At 41.5% G+C, this 23,860-nt stretch overlaps 2 protein-coding genes across 2 annotated transcripts; one reads left to right on the top strand and one right to left on the bottom strand.

Moving 5' to 3' along the window:
* Positions 1-9,840: 9,840 nt before the first annotated feature.
* Positions 9,841-18,436, bottom strand: LOC108701111 (BTB/POZ domain-containing protein KCTD2). The gene is made up of 6 exons (XM_018235321.2): positions 18,152-18,436; positions 14,740-14,848; positions 13,977-14,068; positions 12,681-12,776; positions 12,042-12,167; positions 9,841-11,165 (listed from the first exon to the last, which is right to left on the bottom strand). The coding sequence occupies exons 1-6, from the start codon at positions 18,434-18,436 to the stop codon at positions 11,136-11,138; spliced, it is 738 nt and encodes a 245-aa protein (XP_018090810.1). The 3' UTR covers positions 9,841-11,135.
* Positions 18,437-18,829: 393 nt separating this feature from the next.
* atp5pd.L (ATP synthase peripheral stalk subunit d L homeolog) lies at positions 18,830-23,181 on the top strand. Its single transcript, NM_001091524.1, has 6 exons — positions 18,830-18,869; positions 19,661-19,791; positions 21,176-21,272; positions 21,358-21,429; positions 22,725-22,787; positions 22,990-23,181. Exons 2-6 carry the CDS (start codon positions 19,670-19,672, stop codon positions 23,119-23,121), a joined length of 486 nt encoding a protein of 161 aa, NP_001084993.1. The 5' UTR covers positions 18,830-18,869; positions 19,661-19,669; the 3' UTR covers positions 23,122-23,181.
* The last annotated feature ends 679 nt before the right edge of the window (positions 23,182-23,860 follow it).

Genomic DNA, 23,860 nt, shown 5'->3' with positions numbered 1-23,860 from the left:
TGGCAAAATACCAAGGTTTTATAAAATCCCGACTTTGTTGACTAAATATTATCCATAAATCAGTGTGATAAAATAGGATTTTTTAGGAAAACTTTACTATATCAGCTTGCTTGTCTTGGTTCCTTACATCAGAGTGCCAGTAAGAAAGAGAAAAGGAAAATCTATACATCAGAACCATTGAACTTTCATTCACTGAAGTATTGCTCTAGCTTCAAACTCTGGTTACATATGGTGTAAAAAATAAAGAGTGGGCTGAGGCCCACAGTAATTAAAATGCTCCAAAGAAGATAGCATAGTAGATAGACCCAGTTAGGTGATGGTCCTTTCTACTGCTGCTTGGAGGGCCTTGTGGCTTAGAACTTGGTCAGTGGACGTCACACCCAAGAAGAGCCTTTGTTCAGTGGCATTTGAACCTGGTCATCTGTTTGGGGCTGAACTGGATAAACGTCTTGAGGCCATATCTGGTTCTAAAGCGAAACGTCTTCCAAAAGAATCAAATAAAATAAATAAAAGTTCCATTTTTCATGCAATGAGGTATTCTCCTAAAAGAGATAATACTTCTCAGTAGCCAAGAAACAAGCCTGAGCAAAGTTCCTTTCATTCTTTCAGAAACTCTCTCTCAAGTAGAAATGAGAAGAACAAAGACAGAACCCTTGTCCAAAAGAAAAAGAATACTTTCTGAAGCCAAGCACTCCCTGCCTGTTGGGGGAAGACTTACCTTCATTAGGAGGAAACTATTTCTGACCCGTGGATTCTGCAACTCATTGTTCAAGGTTATTGGATAGAGTTCAGCTCTATCCCTTCTTCAAGAAGACACTATAACAGCTTTAATTTCTTCCAAGGTGTTAGAGCCAGTTCCACCCACAGACGCCTTTCTGGGAACATATTCAAAGATTTTTGTTGGATCCAAAGCCAAATGGAAAGTTCTGAACCATTATAGACCTTTGCTTCGTCAATCAGTTTATAGTATAGAAATCTTTCCGTATGGAGACAATCAAATCAGTAACAAGTGTTTTGGATCAAGGAGATCATATGTCTCATTAGACCTCAAAGACGCATAGCTCCATGTTCGATGTTCAAGGCTCACAGGAAATTTCTGGGTATCGCAGTTTACATCAGAGGTATGCTACACCACTTGCAATTCAGGGTTCTGCCTTTTGGAATAGCCACTGCCCCCCGGCATCTTCACCAAGATTGTAGCAGCGGTAGTGGTGGTTCTGAGGGAACAAGGCATTACGAGAATTCCGTACTTGGACGACTGGCTGATTATGGCTGTGTCAGACACTCTCCCAAAGAAACACCTAGACAGAACCAGAACTTGGGATAGCTAGTGAACTGGCAGAAATCCTCAATAACACCTTTGAGATTAATTCAGTTTCTGGGGTTCCTTATTGATTTCACAGAGATGTGGAAGAGGTGTTTTTTCCTTCAGACAAGATAACCCACATTTCAGAGAAAATACAAAAGATTCTAACTTACAATTAATCCTCTCTCCGGGATCTCATGAGAGTTCTGTGAATGCTAAAATGTGAATGCTATAGTAATAGCCCCATTCTGGCCCAAGAGAAGCGGGTTCTCTATCTTGAGGAGAATGGCCCAGAACAACTTTTGGATCCTCCCTCAGACTCCCTCCTTAATGACACAGGTCTCTCTGCTATGTCAGAATCTACCCTTACTGCAGATGACCGCTTGGAAACTGACTGGGCCGTATTATAATCTCAGGGATTGTCACAGAGGTTAATAAAGGACAATGAAAGGTAAAAAATAAATAAAGCTTTCTGATAAGGCTACTAAACTAAGCACTTACAAAGCTAAATTAATCCGTTGTCCCTGGTGTCTAGAAGTAGGTGAATGCAAGTGCAGGACTTCAGCGACGTAACTGTTTTTTCCTCTAACTTTCTCCAGGGTGCCCGAGGCAGCCTTGAGACGCAATGGACAATATTAGATTCTTTTGCGCATGCTTCAGGAGCTCTGCTGTCCCCCTCCTATGATGACACACTTGCAAGTTGGCCTACATTAAAGCTGACCTTAATCATCCACTTCACATCAGAGCACATTCTTCTAGGAACATCTCCACTTCTTAGGTTGTGTCAATGTATAACATATGCAGGGCAGCTAATTGGAGTACTCCAAATACCTTAATCAAACACTATATAGTGGATATCTTGGCCTCTCAGGAATCCTCCTTTGGCAGGGAAATTATCAAGAAGGCGGCCCGCCCTTAAGCTTGCTTACTCTCAGGGTTGCTGCCGTATGGGATGTAAGGGAATGAGTAAACTTATACTTACTGAAATTTACTTTTCCCTTAGTCCCTTCGGCATTAAAAATACAACTCTTTCAGCCACATCTCTTTTCCCCTCTCCTTTCTTTTTCCCTTCTTTTCTACCTAGCTTTCTTTCCTTCTAATTTTTTTTTGTTCTGTTGTAAAATGCAATAAAAATCAACCTTTAAAAAAAAAAAAAATACAACTCTTATGCATCCTTGTTTGTACCCTAATAAAACTTGTCTTACCAAACAGGGAAGGAGAATAAATCTCTGGGTTGCTGCCAAAGGGATTAAGGGAGAAGTAAATTTCAGTAAGTATAAATTTACTCCTTAGCACACTGGCATTTCTGGCAGCCATCTCATGGATAAATGCCCATGCCCTTCTGCCAGCACTTCTAATGTTATTCAATAGGAAATTCCATGTCTGATGCACACACAGTCATGACAGAGTGAGCTGACTGCTACTAAGAGATTCTCACTCAACCATTCAATGAGGGTTGGTCTGCCTGTCACCATTCTGTGTGCTTTAAAAACGGCATTTCCTATTGAATAATTTCAGCACTATGCAAAAAAAGGATAATAATATTTTACATTAAGGAGAACTGTCGGCATTAACAGAAATCCACTCTTTGATAGATGTCCAAATGAAATCAGATAATAAGGGTAAGGTAAGTATGCTATACACAGTCAATTAGTAAAGTCACTGGATGTCCAATGAATCCGTGGGCGTGGGCCTACAGAGACCCATGCTTCCTGAAAATGATAGACAGAAAGGTATCAGGCAGATTGTTGTGAGGTCTCCATACACAGGTCAATAAGCCGAAGGAACTGAGGAGTTGGTAGGTTATATCAGTCCCTGGATGGTTTTTGGGGGTCGAAACATGTGGAGATAGTAAGCTAATTAAATAAACCTGTTTTCTCATTGAAATCTAATTGTCTGATTGCAAACAGATTCAATTTGTATGAAATGCAGTCAGAGCAGCCCTTCTAGTTGGATTTTCTACATCTAGCCTCACAAACAACATACTTTTTGATTGTAAAGGCCACAGCAACCACGTGACAGCAAAAGTATTAGCGTGTGACTCACCACTGTCGCGGCCTTGCGAGGTACTTTTGTAAGAGAATCTATATCTCCTTTGAATGAGTAAATCTGCCTATTGATAGGTGTGACGGGTATCAGACAGGTGCTCTTAAAGGTCACCTCTGCAATTCTCATGTAAGAATATAAATAGCCAAACCCGTTTGGTTTGGTAATACTGTTCCACATAATCTACTGACACACACATTTTACACTTGACACAGCATACTTTTAAAAAGTGACACACTAACTACAGTTATATATTCCTCCTGTATTTCTCAGGTCCAGGAAAATGAGGACCATACATTTAGTGACAGGGCATGTCATGATGTTCTAGTGGGAGTTCCCAAAGTGTGGGGCCTTCCCCTTTAGGTTGGGTTAGACTAAATGCCAGCTAGGGTTAGATTTGGGGAGAATACCCTTTTTGCTTCCTTAGACACTCCGGGAAAGCCATAATGAAGGCCAGTTATACTGAAATTTGGGGATGAATATATATTTTCTATCCTACATATTTTTGGAACTGTGAAATGGCTCAGGCAAAATGTTGGGCCTCAAAAGCAGCATGGCTCTAAAAAGTCCAAAAACCACTGCCCTATAAAATTTCAATGAACAATAAAAGATTAACGTTATTTAGATTGTCATCTAATATGTAAGGGAACAACAAACAAGGCAGATATATTAGGGTAATTAATATTGAATTGAAGTGATCTTGTAGACAAATGGTAAGCAACATTCCTTGCCTAGTAAAAACGCAGCTAAACCAACAAATATAAATTGCTGATATTCAAGACTATGTGATCAAATGACAGAGCATACATTACTCTCAAACCCCAATGAAACAATGAAGACAGCTGTAGCCAGGACAGACTGTCTGGTTTAAGAACAAACAATTATCACATTACACTGCACATTGAAGCAATATGATCACTCATGTAGCCTACCTCCATTATTCCGTTCATACGTGTTTTACACATGCTTCAGTGCATTCAGCTCCAGTATTGAGTAAGGGCATCATCTTCTCTTGGTGAGAACTGTATGAAGTGGAAGAAAGTTTCCCAGTACTGGCTTGACTGCCTTAAAGGGGCAACTTTACATTTCAAACACTAATTTCAATGCAAAGATTTTCAAACAGTACACCTGCAAAAAGAACTGCTTTTAGATGCTTTTTATTTGTTACCATTTATCTCTTGTTCTATTTCCCATTCTTTAAACCAGGGCCTGAACTAGGGGTGGGAAGAGGAGGCGCCTGTCTAGGGCACAGCGATGCAGGGCAGGGGGCACAAGACATGTACCTCTTCTGCTTGGTTTTGGCCCACCTTAATCCATGCAGTGGTGCATGAGACAGGTACAGTGTGGGCTGGTGTGTATGCAGGGGTGGGGCACACACAGGCCGGACTGGCAATCTGTGGGTTCTGGCATATGCCACAGGGGCTGCTATAAGGTGCCATAGAAAGTCAGTATTTAGTGAGCTGATGGAGGCTGTTTGGGCCTCTATGTGGGCTGATCAGGCAGTGTACCTGAAATGCCAGGGCCTATTTTAATTCTCTGTCCGGACCTGGGCACACATGCCGTGGGGAGGGGGAGAGTATTAGGGTGGCCACTTGCCTTGGGTGTCCTGAAGCTTAAGGCTGACCCTTCTTTAAACGGTTAAGATTTTATAGGTTAGTGCAGGGATCCCCAACCTTTTTTACCCATGATCCACATTCAAATGTAAAAAGAGTTGGGGAGCAACACAAGCATGAAAAGTCCATTAGGGTGCCAAATAATGACCGTGAATGGCTATTTGGTAGCCCCTATGTGGACTGTCAGCCTACAAGAGGCTCTACTTGGAACTATACTTAGTCTTTATGCAATTAAAACTTGCCTCCAAGCCTGGAATTCAAAAATAATCACCTGCTTTGAGGCTACTGGGAGCAACATCCAAGGGGTTGGAGAGTAACATGTTGCTCACGAGCTACTGGTTGGGGATCACTAGGTTAGTGGATACATTTATTAAAGAAAATGGAAACCATCAAGCAAATTAATGAAAGCACTTTGCTATTTACATAATTTCTTGAGTGGATTTTAAGATATTACCGTAGCATTGTTTACACCAGGGGTGCCCAAAAGTTAGATCGGGATCTACCAGTAGACCTTTAGCTGGTGATCAGTAGATCTCAAGACACTGTCAACAAACAGCTTGTCTAAATCACCCTCCTGTTTCATGCTTTTCATTCAGATATTTATTATGTTAAGATCACATAAGAAATAGTTGTTTGTTAAATATAGCAATATCATTTTCTGTTAAATCGATATAATATTTAAGGAACAGAATGCTAACAATGCTTTTATGGATGTAGATCATAATGGGACATCATCACTAAAAGTAGACCTCACATTAGTAAAGTACGGGCATGCCTCGTTTACACTGTTATAATGACATTGAAATAACAGTGCCACCTGCTGGTCAATTCTCCAAACTGGACTGACAGCTTGGAGAAAAATTCAGAAGAAAAATCTGGGCATGTGTAGCCATCTTGAAAAACAGTGAGCCTTTAATTTAAATGAATGTCCCGTGTTCACACTTTTAAAATGACCTGCCTTTTTTCAAGGAGCATCAGATATTGCACGGCTCTGCTTTATACCGAGGACCCCCTGGCTTGATCTTTTCCCCTGTCATGCCGATTGCAGCAGTCTTGTTGACTATTTAGGACCTACCAATCAGAACTGGTTGTGCCATATTTAAACCTTTCCCCCACACCACTTCCTGGCCTGAGCATTCTTTTTTTTTTGTAACTTGTGTTTTTTTTTTTCTCATTCTTTTTTCATGTTCACACATTTGTCAACTAAGGAAGTGGCATCAAAACCACATGATACATGAATATCAACAGTTATACATAGATATACAATTTTGGTATCTGCACATTGTGTGATGTTATACAGTAATAAACAAATGAGGTCAAATCTCAGACATATCTTGGTGCAAACTTGTGTTTTCTTTGCGTATGTCCATTTAATTTCAAACATAGAACATTTATATAACAAACCTCAGGAGGGGGGAGTGAACATACAGGGGGGGGGAGGAGGAAGGGCCCTTGGGAGGGGAAGGTCTCTAAATCTGTTGTATTTCACCTTAGGCAGTATCAGTTTCATTTTCATCTTGAGGAGTGGCACCACTCGCATTGTGGGTTAGGGTTATGTAGGCATCCTATCTGGACCAAACTTTCTCCCATCTGTTCCGGTAACCCCTAATATTTACAGTCATAAATGCCATTTCCGTCATATCTCTCACTCTATATATTATATCGCCTATCTTTGGGGAAGAGGTGGATTTCCAGAAAGAGGTAATTGCCAACCTGGAAGCTGTTAAAATAAAATTTGTGAGTCTTTGTTCTGCAAAGGTATTGCCTGGCAGCGGCTTACCCACTAAGGTTGTATAGATATCCAGCCCCTCCACTTTTTGCCATAGTGCTGAGATCTTGGGGCGCTCTCACATTATATGTTGCTGAGTCCCCCTATGACCACAATTTCTCCAACACATTGGGGAGGTTCCTGGAAAGATGCGACTGAGTTTACAGGGGCAGAAACGTAACTTGAGGGGGGGGCGGGCCCTGGCGCAGGACGCGCAGCCGGGTGCCCGCCCCCCTCCGTACGCCCAGAACTGGCCGAGAATTAGCGGCGCGTGAACTGCCGGGGGGCCCTGGCCCGCTCTCACCCCCTGCTCCCCCCTGTAGTTCCGCCACTGTACAGGGGTATCATCCCAAAAAAACATTGATTTGTAAATACTCTCTTTTTGTCTAACACATGTTGCACTTTTGTTTGATTTCTCCCAGATCTCTAACCAGTCCTCCATAGAGAGGGTTGTGGAAGTGATCTGTTCCCATTTTAACATGTAGGGATGTTTGGGGAAGGGATCCACCAATGTGGTCATAATGTTGCTACATGTTGAGCATTGAAGCTTGTGCCTAGCTCTTGCGTCTGCTGGCTCTTGATCCCCACTCCAGTCTGTTCTAAACCTACACACTTTTTTTTCGCCCTCTTCATCCTACTCCAGTCTATCCTGCTTCTTCACCCTTTACATACTGCTCTAGTCTATCCTGCCATACATAATGACTATCGTCTTGGTAAAATAGGTGCATACCTTTCTGAAAAAAAGAGACATGAACAGTGAGAAAAGTTTTTAAAAGCTAATGTAGTTGATAATTTAGTAATGCTTAACATTTCAGTATATGATGATTTAGATAGCAGTGTAGTCTTTACTTTACAGACAGTATCCTGCACACAGAAGGAAATAAAACACCATCTAGATGAATATTACAAAAATACAGCAACCTTTTAAATCCCACAGAGATAATTGAGATGCTCTTCTGCACTCGAGAACCTCACCCACCTAGACTGATAGAATCCTTACTGAGATATTTGCATCCATTAAGGACTGCAAATGAAAACTCTCACACAAGCTGCTGCATTATTATGTTCATCTTAACTACAAGTGCCTTAGTATTAGTAGTTTGCTTCCCATGTTTGTCATGCTAAATTGTGCTAATTCAAACATATTTGGAAACAATCTTCTGTGGTTCTCCGCTGTACTTTAAGGCTCCCCCAACCTGTGGCGTCTTTAGTCTTTTGCACACTCCTTCTTACCTTTGCAACCTTCCTGTTTATTGCAAAGGAGGCCAAACCCATAAAGAGTCCAGATGAAGTGACGGCAATGCAGCAAACATAGAAAACCAAGCCATATTGGTGTGTAATACCAAACAGCAAACCTGAGTGAACAGAATAAAAGTCTGAAAATGTGTCATCAATGGCTGGGATGAAGCAGACTTTCCATATGTAACTAGCAAATGTAAAAAAAAATTGGTCTAACGCTGGTTCACAATCAGCAATCATGAGGCCCCATACTACCATGTTAGCAGGGCCCACTCCCCCAGGAGGCCCCAATTATTAGCCCACTGGTCACCTTGCCCCACTAAATGGTGGGCTCTGCCATTAATTAGAATTGCCTAATTAATTAGAATATGCCTGTGCATATGTATCCACACCTAGGAATTCCTCCACCCAAACCTTGCCCACAAGTCCTCTCCTGATTTGTTACACATAATTCACAACTTGCTGTCTCATGCCCCCCATGCTACAGAGCCCCTGACTATAGTACCCCTGTACCATGCTGATGACTGCCTTGGTCTGCACGTAAATTAAAATATATTCTGCTTTTACTGCTTATAGTCCTTATCATAGGTGTTTCCCCATGTGGTATTAAAACACAGTGGTCTTGTTATAATGTACAAGGCACAGTAAGCCAACAAGACTGGGAAAGACACTCATGTTGCACAAACCAAGTTACTGAGTTCAGAATCACTGCAACACTGAGCAGATAAATAAGCCACTCATTAAACACCCTCTGTTGGGATACCAACCCAGCCAAAGGGTAAAAAAATATATTGACAAATCCAATGATTTCTCCTCTTCCATACCCCTGCTGATGTTTGGCACCAAATAAAAAAAGTGGTAACACAAATTCAAATACCAGCCAGGTGATGCCTGTTGTAAAGATTTGGTAGTGCCGGTGTTGACGCAGGAGGTCAAAAGCCATGTATCTGTTCATTCCTATATGCTGGGAAGAAACTCAACAACATATATGCCAGCAAATGCTTTAAACTCATTTTATTGCAGAAATTGTAGCACAGGCTTTCAGGGACCAACCCCTTCCTCCGATTAAAAAAAAAGTCTGTACCAAAGTTTCTGCAATAAAATGAGTTAAAAGCATTTGCTGGCATTTATTGTTGTGCTTCTTTCCTATGTATAGCCTGAATTGTTCTTTGGAAATTGAATGCACCCTACATTAAGAAGTGGTGTGCTGCAAGAATAAAATGACTGCTGGACTCTAATCTGCTCAGTGCTTTGCCATGTTTCAGCTCTGGTCAGCCCCACTGTGCATCTTTGAATAGAAGAGCCTCTTGTTCATGAGCAGGTTGTGGGGCTTGGACAGGTCTCATGATGGCATTACAAAAAGAGCAGTCGAGTATAATGGCCCCAAAGTGGAGAAAAGGAACCTCTCCAGTCTCGTGGCTCTAGAATGGGCTGAGCTTCCAGAGACCACAATGCCATTCCCATAGATGCACCTGTAGTAGAAGGGAATTTGCCAAAGTGTGGTGTTGGATATAGTATCCCAAAACAGTAATAGTGGTCTGGAAGGCAAAGCAAAACCAATTATACTAAATCTGAAATGGTCCATATGTTTTCCCCCCGATTACCATTTTTTCTTGCACTAGCAAATCCTGCAGCTCTGGGCTTCATTAATTAACCAAGGAGTCTAGTTGCCCCACTCCTGGAAACACTGCTGCTTGACCTGAATTGGACCAGCTGATTATTCTTCTGCCTAACCCCACTGAGCAAGCTGTGTGTTAGTGTGTGGCGCTCATGATCCCTTTTTTTTGCACTTGATCTGGTGGAAAGTCTAACATTGGTCTTTTCTTATCATTGGTAACACTGAAATCAAACCAGGCTATAGAAAGGAATAGATAAGTTATTATATTTAATACAGGCATATGTAAATATGAGGAAACTGCATAGGGACAGCTGGAATGCATTAGATGGGACTTCAGAAAGGGGAACAACCATAGGGATTGTTGAAGCTCTAAGTCCAGTGTTATAATAGGCTGGAAATTCAGGATGGCCAAGGGTTGCAGTGATTTTACAATCCGAGAGAAATATGCACCAATATGTAACAGCACAGCCCCTCGATTAGTTGTTTCTTCAGTTGCTCCCAAAGGCATATTTTTCTGAATCGAATATGTTCATGCAATTAACAGTTTACTAATAACTTAATGACACAGTGGGGGTAGGCATTACCATGAAGTCTGATTAATAGTTTACACTGCATAGTCAACGAGCTGGTAACTGCGGGGGGTATTCCAATCAGGCATTTGCAATAAAATTCACATTTGCTTTGGCAATTGACAACTTTTGTGTGAAGATTGTGAATATGCCCCCCTCCCCTATACAATGACAGTATAAAATAGGTCTTGGCCATAGCTTAGCAGTGACCAGGGTGTCCCACATTGATTTTGATGGATTATAATAAAAACACTGCCTCCAAAATAGAACAAGGTGCAAGGATGGGTAAGCATGCAAATATCCGGGGGCTGCTTTGGGCAATCTTCACAGAAAACATAATGAAGTAGGCAGCATTTTTTTTTTTGCAATTATAGTGTCCAGTTTACAGTTTGTGACCCCACTACACACACTGAGGTCTTTATAGGTTAGTGCACAAGGCTACTGCAAAAGATTTATCCCCAGGGTTATAATGAGAGGACAGCTCAGGACACACAGGACAGCTCAGGACACAGCACTTTGAATTGAACAGAAAACAAAGCAGGTTGTTTGGCAACTGTCAGTAAAATAAATGATCACAGATCAGTCCAGAGTTTCTCCTTTCAGGCCCTGAAATCCTTTCTAGAGCAGGGTTTGTCTCCTTCCTTAGAACAGGCTCCACATAAAGAACATTACAGACAGGAACACAACCCTAGAAGGGAAGAGCCCTCGATTCATGATTATCCCCCCACCCAGACATTATACGTACACACAACATGACAAAAACAGCACAAACCCATCGGGATGAGGTAACATTGACAGGGCATAGTCCTCTTTACTACACACACACACGTTGCTTCCCTTCAGCATGAGGGGCATTAAGGCCTGCAGAGGGAGTGGGGAAACAAAGCAATACAGCGCTTGACTTCCACAGTCACTGAAGGCTTTGGTGAAAAGCCTGTGGTTAGATCCAGCCTTGGATCACATTCCCAACAACTGCTCACATGCGGGATCCACGCTCCTGAAGTATCTGGAGAAAAGTGGAAAGAAAATAAAAATCAGCAAAGACTTTTACTTATAGTGAAAAGGTATTTAATTACAATAACAGCAAGGTTTTATGTACATAGACACAGGGTCAGGCCATATTGATATAAAACAGATCTTTGTTACCTTACATAAAGGCTGTCCAGCCGCAGACCCCGGGGTAGGATGTTGCCGCTATGGATTTTAATGGCCCAACCTGACCGAGGTCTCCAGTGATGACTTCATTTTTTTTTTTCCGTCATAAGCAAGCCCTCAGAAAGGTCATAGCAGATCACATAGAAAAGGTTGGATGTACTCTTATAGACCGCAGGTTCTGGTCCACTTCCAGGGCACTCGGCCTGAAGGTCAGTTAGCATGAAACCTGAACTGATTGCACTCTTGCTTTGCTAAATACTTCTGGGTGAGTGTTCGGATTATATATTTACATATCTCCAAATGTTACCTTTGACTGATCTCTGGGTAGTTCTTGCCCAATGCAGAACCACAAAGGGGATCTAAACTTAAAAATCATAAAATCAATTGGAGCTGACCTATAAGCAAGGGAATGGTAGTCATAGAATGAATTATAAAGAATGCCTATTTGCTCTCCTAGAGACACCTGAAGGCCCTGAAATTAGGAATGAAAACCTAGTTGATGTCCTAGATATTGTTGGATCTATGGCTGAATGGATTAAAAATAGGTAAGGGGGGCTGTGGCCCAAGGACGGACCTCTAAAAGTGGCTTGAACGGAAAAAGTCACTGCCTTAGATAAATCAGTGTCCTTGTGACATATGGATCATACAATTACACTACAGAACAGGGATCAATACAAAAATACAATCTTTTTTTAGTGTCATGCACTGCAAGTAAGGGAATCCTCACCTTGGCCTTCTCACTGGGTTCAATGACCAGGCCATTAGTGGAGTTGTTGAGCTCCCGGGACACCACGCACAGGAACTCTGCTTGGTCCTCATTCCCGTAGTTGTAGGAAGATCCAATACTAATGAGCTGAGGGGAGAATGGTAGTTTTGTGTAATGAACCTGTGGGATCCAGTGTCCTTTTGAATAGCAGCAAAGAGAGACTTCCAAAGGCAGAGACAACCTAAATCATTAACAGGGAGATGACAGGTGTGCGAGCAACATGCATAATTATGCCAACGGATGGAATGAGAAGTTCTACCCATCACTATGACGTTGTTGAGAAAGGGTCATGCAGGCATAGAAATCATGGACACGATGTATGGATACACAGTACACCACAAGAGACCAGAGAAACATCATGCGTGTGCCACAAGACATTAACTTCTCGTTAGGTGGGAGTTGCTTATTTATCTTCAACAGTAAAGTCCAAGTGAAGAGGAAAAACACACCACCAGTTGCAACGTGCCCAGATAGAGAAACATGACTTGTACAGTCATAGTAAGATGAGAGAAAAGAGGATAACATATTAGCACAGGGGTGATTTCTGCCACAGCAAGAAATGGAAGCAGAGTCCCTGCAACCCCCTCGCATCTCCGTCACCTGCTCAAATTTCCATCCATCTGACATGGTCGACACCATCTGAGTAAGCTCCTCCTCTTGACATTGCAGTACTCTGTACACATGTTTCACAGGACCCTGAGGAGTATAAGAAGAGTTAACGTGTTCAGTTCGACTGAGTTCCCAATATTAAATTCCCCCCAAGTGCAAGAATGAGCAAACTGCCTATGCCTGCATAGTGTTTAAAGAGCTGAGAGAGTGCAATTGTGTGGTGCTTGGTGATCCACTGAGCAAAGCACTTACAGAGAGATACACACAGCCACAGCTACTCTCTATATCCCAGAGGCAACACACTTAGGGGCACATTTACTTAGCTCGAGTGAAGGATTACAATGAAAAATACTTCGAATTTGAAGTTTTTTTTGGCTACTTCGACTTCGAATTAAACTAAAAATCGTTCGACTATTCGACCATTCGATAGTCGAAGTACTGTCTCTTTAAAAAAACTTCGACTACCTACTTCGCCACCTAAAACCTACCGAGCACCAATGTTAGCCTATGGGGACCTTCCCCATAGGCTTTCTAAGCAATTTCTGATCGAAGGAACATTCGATCGATGGATTAAAATCCTTTGAATCGTTCGATTCACAGGATTTAATCGTTCGATCGAAGTAAATGCGGTAAAACCTTCGACTTCGATGGTCGAATATCAAGGGTTAATTAACCCTTGATATTGGACCCATAGTAAATGTGCCCCCCCAGAGACACGCAGGTACTCTGTGTATATATAAAATAAAATACAGGTATGGGACCTGTTATCCAGAATGCTCTGGACCTGGGGTTTTCCGGATAATGGATCTTTCCGTAATATGGGTCTTCATGCCTTTAGTCTACTAGAAATTTATTTAAACATTAAATAAACCCAATAGGCTGGTTTTGCTTCCAATAAGGATTAATTATATCTCAGTTGGGATCAAGTACAAGGTACTGTTTTATTATTACAGAGAAAAAGGAAATCATTTTTAAAAATTTGCATTATTTGGATTTAATGGAGTCTATGGGAGACAGCCATTCCGTAATTCGGAGCTTTCTGGATATCAGATTTCCGGATAAGTGATCCTATACCTGTACTGCAGTTCCTGTCTCGTAAAACAAATGTACCGTTTCTCACGTATAAATTTTAGATGCAAGGAAAGCTTTAGAAATATGGATGCATTTGAAGGCATTTTCTGCTTTTATTACAATATAAATGGAGCCACGTTTATGAACAGAAGTCCATAGACAGAGTGACCCAGTCAAAAGCAGTTCTATAATTTCAACATAGAAGCAACACTGTACCTGCGAAGTTCGGTTCTCATTATCTCGGATCCGCTCCTTAACTAACCGAACCAGAGAGGCAATGTTATAAAACTCTGCTTCCTCTAGGACACCTGGGAGACACAAACATGCAATGAGAATGAATAAACATTAAGCATACAGGTCTTTTATGTAATTAGATTTATACAGCCACCCACAGACTTTACTCTTCATTTTTTTTTTTATCAAAACATTCATACACGCCAGTGATTCACAGGAAAAGATGAATACACAGTTTTGCTTGAGGAAAACACTTCAGCGTCACAGATGTGCAATAATGGGTAATGCGATAAAGGCGTTATGAGTTTCTGACCACACTGCAGAGTGGAGAACATGACAAGATTCATAAACCACATTCATTAGCGAGGAAAAACAAGGTAACAAAAAAGAAAGTAAAAGGAACAGAAATAAAATAAAAAGTTAACCAAGATTTGTTAACCTGAGCCCTGGGGTTGCGTCGCCCACAGATTTTAAATGAAAAGTTATACCCGAAATGTTTGTTAAACTATATATAAAAATGTATTTCATCTTGAGGAGGAGCAGAGTGTATATGCTTTTTATATCTACCTCTAAACTGTGTCTATATAGAGAAAAACCACAGCACCTACAGTTGACTGTTTGTAAGCAGCCAGAGCCAGTGTAGAACACAACATCTTTCAGCCACATTATGTATGTTAATGGGGTGAGAGCAGATCTGCCAGTACACGCCGGTTATGTTTTTATCATTTTATATATATAAGCTTACCTTCCTCTGCTAGCTCTTTGTTGAGGATCAACTTCCCATGCCGGAGATAATTCAGGATGGGACCAAAGTAGGTAGGGTCTCGATCAATGAGATATGCCCCCGTCTCATCCTGAGTAGGCAACAAAACAGATCAAATCCTAATCAAAAGCAAAGGACAGTGGGTCTATGGACCAATGATGGTCTTTATTTGGCTGGAATTTTAAAACATATAGACCAGAGACAGACAATGTCAGTGTAAATGAGCTTATAGTAGACAACATCTTGTATAGAAACAGGCCCACAATTTTCAGAACGTATGAATTTACTTCACGTTAGCGCTTGCTAGATTAGGAATCATGCCGTTCCTCGTACTTAAATAAGGGTAAGGATGTATAGTATTGTACGTAAATTCCTGCTTGTGGGCTCCATCTCTGGTGTGTGAAGGAAAAATGTTAGTATGATAATGGTAATTAAATTCTAACCATGTGCCTGAGAAGGTGCAGCAGGGTAGGCATCTGTTTGGCCAAGCCACATCCAGTGCCCAGGTGTTGCTGCCCAACTGCAATCTAGAAACAAAATACCCAATTGGATAACAGAGCTCTTCTTTGTTGGGGAGCCTGCACCCCAGATATGATGCGGCCAGACATGAAGGGTGCCAAGCTTTATTCTCAGGCCAGATTTGGGACAAGGGGGAGGCACTTGATGCAGCTAGGGTTGGGAACTTGTAAAAAGTAATATGGGTGTATTGCCTTGACATGTACAGCAGTACAAAAATTTCTGACATTCTCACTGTTTTTACTCTAATGTGCAACCTAATCATCCCTCCAAACAGATTTTGTTTTCCTAAAACTGACCAGTGTGTTATAGTCTCATGGTGCACCTCCTGCTTGTATATAGTTTGTATTCATGTGGCACAATCTATGAAATCTTAGCGTCACTATCTGCTAGGGATGCACCGAATCCACTATTTGGGATTCGGCCAAATACTGAACCAAATCCTAATTTGCATATAAATTAGGATAGTTTTGTGACGAAAAGTCACGTGATTTCTCTTCCCACCTCTAATTTGCATATTCAGATTCGGTTCGGCCAAGCACAAGGATTTGGCTGAATCCCGAACCGAATCCTGGATTCAGTGCATCCCTACAATCTGCTCTGCTCCCCCCTCTTGTAAATGAGAGAGCAATGGCAGTTACTGCAGCTGACTGTCTACTAATCACTATGACGTGTTCAGTGTGAAGCAGAAAAGCAATAAAGTTGCTCAGTACACTATAATATTATCCCTTTTCCACTGAGAACATAAAATGATAACTAAACCTATGGGGCATGTTTACTAACATTGGAGATAAATATCTGGAGAGATTTCTGGAGATGTTGCCCATAGCAACCAATCAGATCTTTGCTTTTGTTTTCTAACTTGGCTGTGGCTGTTTAAATCTAATTGCTGATTGGTTGCCATGGGCAACATCTCCAGAAATTTCTCCAGATATTTATCTCCAATGTTAGTAAACATGCCCCTATATGTGAACAAGAATGACAATAAGTTGCCGTAGTTGTTATTCTGCAGACTATTAGCATTAGTGGCACCACTTCTCACCTAAAATTAGGGATGCACCGAATCCACTATTTTGGATTCGGCCGAACCCGCGAATCCTTCGCGAAAGATTTGGCCGAATACCGAACCAAATCCTAATATGCCCTATGCAAATTAGGGATGGGAAGGGGAATGGGCAGAAGGAATCGGCCGATCCGAATCCTGCTGAAAAAGGCCGAATCCTGGCCGAATCCCAAACCGAATCCTGGATTCGGTGCATCCCTACCTAAAATCCATCATCCAGTTTTGCAAAACACCTCTGGTATGATATAAAGAATGATGTTCCTTTTGGCTGTTATTTAGACAAAATCTGACTGTACAAACTGTTTGTTAGAATTGGAAAGGGAATATTTAGGGTAGGGATGAATCCGCTATTTTGGATTCGGCCGAACTCCCAAATACTTCGCGAGGGATTCGGCCAAATACCGAATTGAATCCTAATTTGCATATGTAAATTAGGCGTGGAAAGGGGAAAACATTTTTTACTTCCTTGTTTTGTGACCAAAAGTCACGCGATTTCCGTCTCCGCTCCTAATTTGCATATGCAAATTAGGATTTGGTTCGGCTGGACAGAAGGATTTGGCCGAATCTGAAACCTGCTGAAAAAGGCCAAATCCTGGCCTAATCCCGAACCGAATCCCAGATTCGGCGCATCCCTAATTTAGGGTCTTATTTATTTTAGGCTGAGTAACCCAAACAGATTTTTCCACCAAAGGGAAGAGAAAAGATTTGGATGATTACGATCATACTTATTCAATAAATCATTACATTACACTGGAAATCAGCTATATGGTTTTTAGGAGCAGCACACATCAGTAGCACTCACACACATAGGGACAGATTTATCAAGGGTTGAAGTGAAAATTCAAATCTTGAAATTCAAATTTTCGTGGTTTTTTTTGTGAAATTTGATTAGGGAATAGTTAAAATTCGATGTGATTTTCGAAATGTATTATGTACTGGCACTTTAAGAATTCAATTTGACTATTTGCCACCTTAAACCTGCCAGATCAATTTAGAGTTGTTTGCATCCTTCCTGAAAATGTTGTTTTTATCGGAGAGAGAAAATTCTAATCAAATTTTGATTTTTTTTTGATAACTTGCAGTTGGTCGAATTTTGGTTCAATTTCGAGTTTATGGGAGTTTAACAAAAAAAAACCCAATTAACTAAATTCAACCCTTCATAAATCTGCCCCATAGTGTGTGGAGGAATATTACATAATGATCTCTATTAGAAGTATGTGATACAGCGGATATACTTTATTAGTAAAATATCTTCTAGAATTTTTTTGGCGGGGGGGGTGCTAAAATGACTTTGCTGTGGGGCACGGTAACATTATTATTAACATGTATTTATTAAGCTCCAACATATTCTGTAGTGCTGTGGAATAAGTGTGTATATACACTGAACATACAAATTAGTCACAAAAACAACCAGTACTAGAGAGTAGAGAGTGCCCTGCCCAAAAGAGCTTACAATCTAAAAGATGTAATGATGCTATTGGCAATAAAGGTAGAGTGCTGCCTGCCTATCACTGGTGCTGATGAGGAGAGGGTAAGTCAGAAGGGCTGATGACTAATGATACACTTGCCCTGTGCACTAGGGGTGCACCCCACCTACTGGGGCTCATTTATCAACACTGGGCAAATTTGCCCATGGGCAGTTACCCATAGCAACCAATCAGTGATTAGCTTTTTAAAGTAAGCTGCAAGTAGAACAATGAATGCACCAATCTGATTGGTTGCCATGGGTTATTGCCCAATAGCAAATTTGCCCTGAGTTGATAAATGAGCCCCACTATGAGGATAATACAGAGAGCTGCTATAAAAAGGGGGCACCTTGTCCGAATCCAGGTCCGGGTCCTCCTGGCACAGGCGGTATAAGAAGGACTTGGGATCCCGACAAAGGGTCTGCTTGGTGCTCAAGAAATACGTGCCGCCAACATTCAACCGGACCCATTTGCTCCCTGTTCTGCCTGAAGGCTCCTGGGGACCTGGGCTGCGAGGAGAACGGGAGCCAGAGCACGCCAGTCCAGGGCTAGGAGGACCGCTCCGGGGGCTGGGGATATTCAGGGTAGCGGGTGCTACTCGCGGCTCCAAGGTTTCCCGATATAATTCTTCCATGTTTAGATCACACCGGGCAGCACCGGGACAACGGCGGAGCCATAACACCAAGGAAGGAGAAGCTTCCGGGGGGTGGATGGCGTCACTTCCGACAGCTGTCTGAACTAAAATATCCGCGCTGTCAACACGCGATCCATTTTGCTACACCCAAAATGCTCGCCATCTTCCTACACCACCTAGTTGTCTCTGCGCAGCTGCCCAACCAAGGTCAGAACACCGGGACACAACGTATGGGTGACATTAGCCTTCACCACGTGATACGTAACAGCCAATAGTTGCTGATTTGTGACAGTTGCACTTGACGACTAGTTAGAACCCGAGTCAGTTTCGCATTGTGATTGGCTGCCTGGGAAGTCAAGGGGAAGTTCTCTGCAGTTGAGGCAGCCATTGCAGTGTCCCGGGAGTGCTGCTGGAGGTCGGAACTGAAGGAAAGGTAAATGCATTCCCTGCCTTTTTAACTATATGCACATTTTTAAAATGAATGTAAATTCAGGGTAAAACTGCAGTTTTAAATCACAGAAGTGTTCGACATTTAATTGCAACAGGGAGTTGATCCATCCAGTAGCTGCTCAGTAACAAACCTTTATTTTATATTCCTATATATATATATATATTAATTAGCCCCACTTGTTCTGAATCTTATCAGAGCTATAAGAAATGCCTATTCTAGTTTAAGGGCTGGGACAGAATGGCTAATTCTGAGCAACTTTTCATTTGGCCTTCATTTTTTTATACTTCTTTTAATTATTTTCTGACTCTTCCCAGCTTTTAAATGGGGGACACTAGCCTCATCTAAAAAACAAATGCTCTGTAAGGCTACAAATGTATTGTTATTGCTACTTTTTATTATTCATCTTTCAGGCCCTTGTCCTCTCCATATTGCAGTCTCGTATTCAAATCAGTGAATGGTTGCTCTGGTAATTTGGACCCTAGCAACCAAATTACAGAAACTGCGAACTGAAGAGCTTCTGAATAAAAAGCTAAATAACTCAAAAACCACGAATGATAAAAAATGTAATCACGACATTTCCCTTATCACACCTAATTTACATATGCAAACTAGGATTCGGATTCAGCCAGGCACAAGGATTCGGCCAAATCCGAATCCGGCTTAAAAAGGCCAAATCCCTAACCGAATCCTGGATTCGGTGCATCCCTGGTACTAACCATTATTTTATCATTCGTTTATTCCTCTAACCTTAAGCGATTTGCTCCTTATTGCAGAACATAACCATGGCCACGCGCAGAGCTGCACTCAAAGCAATCGACTGGATGGCGTTTGCCGAGAGGGTCCCACCAAATCAAAAGGCGATGTTCAATGCCCTCAAGACTAGAAGCGACACAGTCGCTGGAAAGTATGTTCCATAACAGGCGGTGGTAGATTTTATATTTCTATATATTTCTATTATAGGGAGGTCCCATTATAATATATTTTGGAAAGTTCATTTCTCACTTTCCTCAGCCAACCAACTAATACTAATTGCTATATTTTGAGAACATCTCTACACTTTGTCTATACCAGTTAATTAGTGACAACTAAATGTATATTTGCTGATCGTTGCCTATAAAACACACTGTTTCTGCCTCCAGTACTCTGTGCTTTTCACAACATATTAAAGGACAAGTCAATCCAAAAATACAAATTTGCCTAATACAAGAAACCACAATTTTAAGCAACTTTCCAATATACATTCAAGTTATTTGTAAAAAAAATTGCTATTGAAAGCAGCATTTGCTTAACTCCCAGTTGCTACTTTTTAAACAATGTTGCAAAAGTCTTGGTTCCCCAGCAAAGACAGGTCTGTTAATCAGCTGCTTTGTCTTACATTGTAGCAACAGTCTTAGACATCAGGGCAGAGAATAGAAAGGGACAAACACTTCTTTCAACGGCAATACATATACTAATAATTTAAAAACCCGAGAAAATTTGTAATGAATGTATATTGCAAAGTTGCTTAGAACAATGTTTTCTTTTATTAGGCAAATATTTTGGGGTTGACTTGCCCTTTAAATACAGACGGGCTCTGTCTGTCACAGAGGCATGGAACTGGAAAGCTGTTTGCTCAAGCATGCGTAGGGACCTCACCCACTGCATTGGGAACTATTTGTGGAGGTTGTGATACTTATTTACCCGACAACAAAATTGGCCAATAAAATATTGGCCAATCCAAGCCCACAATTGTACTGTATGTGGGGTAGAGAAATAGTTGGTCTGGGCTAAGATATAGAAAAGGACCTGACATTTTTAAGTACACAGATGCCCAAAGATCCTACTGCAGGCCCAATAAATAGTGACTGTCTATGGCCTCTTTTATGGCAGGTATTTGCCAGAATCTACAGATTGCTAATTCGGGCCTTCCCATGGATGGGAAAAACTAGAGCTCAGAGCAAGGCAAGGCAGCTTTACTTGTATAAGTGCAAGTTTATAAATTAGAGGGTACTAACCAGTTACACCAGCTGCTGCCTGGCTGTCACTCAGAGCAGTTTTGTAGTAGCAGCTGGGGGTTCATGGTTTCTTTCAATATAGCTAATACCCAATATATGTCTTGCTAGAATACGTAAGCAGGCCTTTAGTTCTGGAAACTCTTGTATGTTTGTATGTATGTACAGTATAACTTTATTTGTAAATTACTGTTAATAAGTCACAACACTGTACAATATATGTATAAAAGTATACACGGGGAAGACAAATCACACAATAAATATACACAGAATTCATATCATTCATTGTCTGTGCAGATTAGCCTCCCTTCCAGAGAAGCCTCCAACCATTGACTGGGCCTTCTACCGTGTTGCAGTTCAGAAAGCTGGTATGGTCGATGAGTTTGAGAAGAAGGTGGGTGGAGCCATTTACATCCTCTGCCGCTCCTAATACAGTCCTGGTTTTAATGGCTTTCTATCCTTTCTATTTATACTTCCAGTTTAGCTCCATCACTGTCCCTGTGCCAAAGGATACCCAGACTGAGAAGATTAACTTACAGGAACAAGAGTCTGTGAGTCCAAAGTTGATGTTATGATGGGATTCAGATAGAACATCTGCAGTTTTATTCCTATCTTCTATTTCTGGACATTATCAGTTATGCCTTTATGAGCTTGTATGATACAAACTACTAAACCTTACTGCTGCAGTTTACTGGAGGGAGTCTATCTTTTCTGCTTGCTTTGTCCTGCCCCTGAATGGCTTGTTACACCCCCTCCCCCCCCGCTTTTAGAATAAAGGTAAACCATACGAGGGTTTATCTTCCCTTTATGTATTAATACATAAACAGTCAGTATATTAGAATGCATGCACATGTGGGAGCTGCCATTAGAAATCACAGTGCCCCGTACAACAAAATTTTCAGGGGCCCCGGCCCCCAAGCCCCACCCCAGATCCCGCCCACTCCACACTACAGTTAAAACACCACAGACATCATTGCTAAAAAAGGTAACCCCCCCCACATACACACACACACAAGTTTTTTTTAAAAAAAATTGGTGGTCAGTGCCTCCCTACAAGTAAAAAAAAAACAAAAAAATAAAAAAAAAAACATTGGTGGCAGGGCCCCTCTTACAAGTAAGGAAAAAAATTGATGGCCTGGGCCTACCCCTCACAAGTTATAAAAAGACATTGGTGATCAGGGGCCCCCCTGCAAGTAAAAAAAAAAAAGAATTGCCCAGATCCCCCCCCCCCCCCAAATTTTTTTAAAAATTGCTTGCCAGGGTTTTGTGTCTAAGGGGGTTTCAGGGAAAGCTTCATTGGTCCATTAAGAATAAGTCCCGGTAAATCTGCATTGGGATCGGATCCCCTTATGCAATCCCTGCACAGCTTTACCGGGACTTATTCTTAAAGGACCATAAGGGTACAGGAAATCTTAATATTAGAAAAGCTTCCGTGCACAGAGCTGCTGTGCAGCATGCTGAAAGCGGGGGGGCGGCTAATCAAGTAAGTGAAGCATGGCCGGGCCCCCCTTAGACACAAAATCCTGCGGGTCCGGGACAACTGTCCCCCCTGTGACCCCCTGATGGTGGCCCTGGCTGCCATGCTGCTACTGTATTACTTTAGTTGCTGTCTCATTTGACAACCGTACCAGGGGATGTGTTATTCCATGACCGTTCTTTGTCGTATCATATATATGCAAATAAAAAAGGAATGTTCTTTCCTTTCCATATGACAGATTTAGCTGGTACATGGTTTCCAGCTACATGTATTTATTAACATATACAGAGAAGACTACATTTCCTTAGATTCCTGTCCGATCTCCTTTTTATAAATTATTAATTGATTGCTACTTTGTATGGGTTTTAGGTTAAACTAGCTGAATCCTACATCCAGGAATCCAAGACCCGGGTGTCTCAGTATGAAAAAGAGGTAAGTCTACCTAGTGATCATCACAAGTCCTAGACTTTACAACTTGCTTTCTTATTCCTCATCTTTTGTAGGCCTTTTACTGGCTGCTACATACTTCAGTAGCTATTATGTATTGTAATTGTGACATTCTTACACTGCAACGATATTCATGTGATGTAATTCCTGTATATGTTTGCTCATGTGACTTCCTGTCCTCCTGCAGCTAGAGAGGTACAAAAACATGATCCCTTTTGATCAGATGACCTTTGAGGATCTTCATGAAGCTTTCCCTGAAACCAAGCTGGACAAAGAGAAGCATCCATACTGGCCACACAAGCCAATCAGTGAACTGTAAAATGTTTGACCACATAACTATCCTTCTAATTAATAAAACAGAGAGCGTATTAATAACTTGCTCTGCCTTCTTGTCAATACTTAACATTGAAACACTTTGGAACATGTATTTTCCTATTTGTTTTGACACCTTCAGGTAGAGTTCTGCATCGGGTCGGGTTCTGAGCAAAAAATGCCTGATTCCTTGGCCATGCAGGCATTCCAAGGGTAACCCTGCTGGGTATCCAACAAAGGTGCAATCTTTATACCTCCCACCCTTGTGGTTTTTACATTTTTTTGGGGGGCAGATTAGGCACTGGAGTGACGTCACTTCCAGACAAATGTGATGTGTCCCCTGGGTTGGAAGGTTAGTTGGCATATTGCAGGTATGGGTCAGATACATGTTTGAAAAAATGGACCAGTGCAGGACTCTTCCTTCAGGGCACTGTGATAGCGTGCTTAGTTAGAAATACATGTTCATCGGCGTTGCTCATTGGTTATGACGCTGATTCTGTACGTGCTTGATTCATTTTGATTTGGAGAAGAGATTACAAGTATACCTGGGATTTTTCTGATAAGGGATCTCTTTGTAATTTGGATCACCATACCTGATGTCTGCCTCATTTAGACATTAAATAAACCCAATAGGAGTGTTTTGTCACCAATAGGGATTCATGCTGCTTAGTTAATGAAACAGTACCTTGTACTTCTATCATATTAGTAAACAAGTTCTCGGTTCAGGCACCAATTTTCGATTCCTT

Source organism: Xenopus laevis, chromosome 9_10L, assembly GCF_017654675.1.
Source record: "Xenopus laevis strain J_2021 chromosome 9_10L, Xenopus_laevis_v10.1, whole genome shotgun sequence".
Taxonomy (NCBI): domain Eukaryota; kingdom Metazoa; phylum Chordata; class Amphibia; order Anura; family Pipidae; genus Xenopus; species Xenopus laevis.
This window is presented reverse-complemented; position numbering and strand designations above follow the sequence as displayed.

Bases quoted from the DNA above. Each gene is read 5' to 3' on its own strand.
- LOC108701111 (XM_018235321.2), bottom strand. From the start codon at position 18,436: ATGGAAGAATTATATCGGGAAACCTTGGAGCCGCGAGTAGCACCCGCT. The intron at 14,849-18,151 runs GTGCCCCCTTTT...TTGCCTACTCAG, and splicing joins CGGACCTGGATTCGGACAAG to GATGAGACGGGGGCATATCT. The intron at 12,168-12,680 runs GTGACGGAGATG...TTCTCCCCTCAG, and splicing joins ATGGATGGAAATTTGAGCAG to CTCATTAGTATTGGATCTTC.
- atp5pd.L (NM_001091524.1), top strand. From the start codon at position 19,670: ATGGCCACGCGCAGAGCTGCACTCAAAGCAATCGACTGGATGGCGTTT. The intron at 21,273-21,357 runs GTGGGTGGAGCC...TTATACTTCCAG, and splicing joins TCGATGAGTTTGAGAAGAAG to TTTAGCTCCATCACTGTCCC. The intron at 22,788-22,989 runs GTAAGTCTACCT...GTCCTCCTGCAG, and splicing joins TGTCTCAGTATGAAAAAGAG to CTAGAGAGGTACAAAAACAT.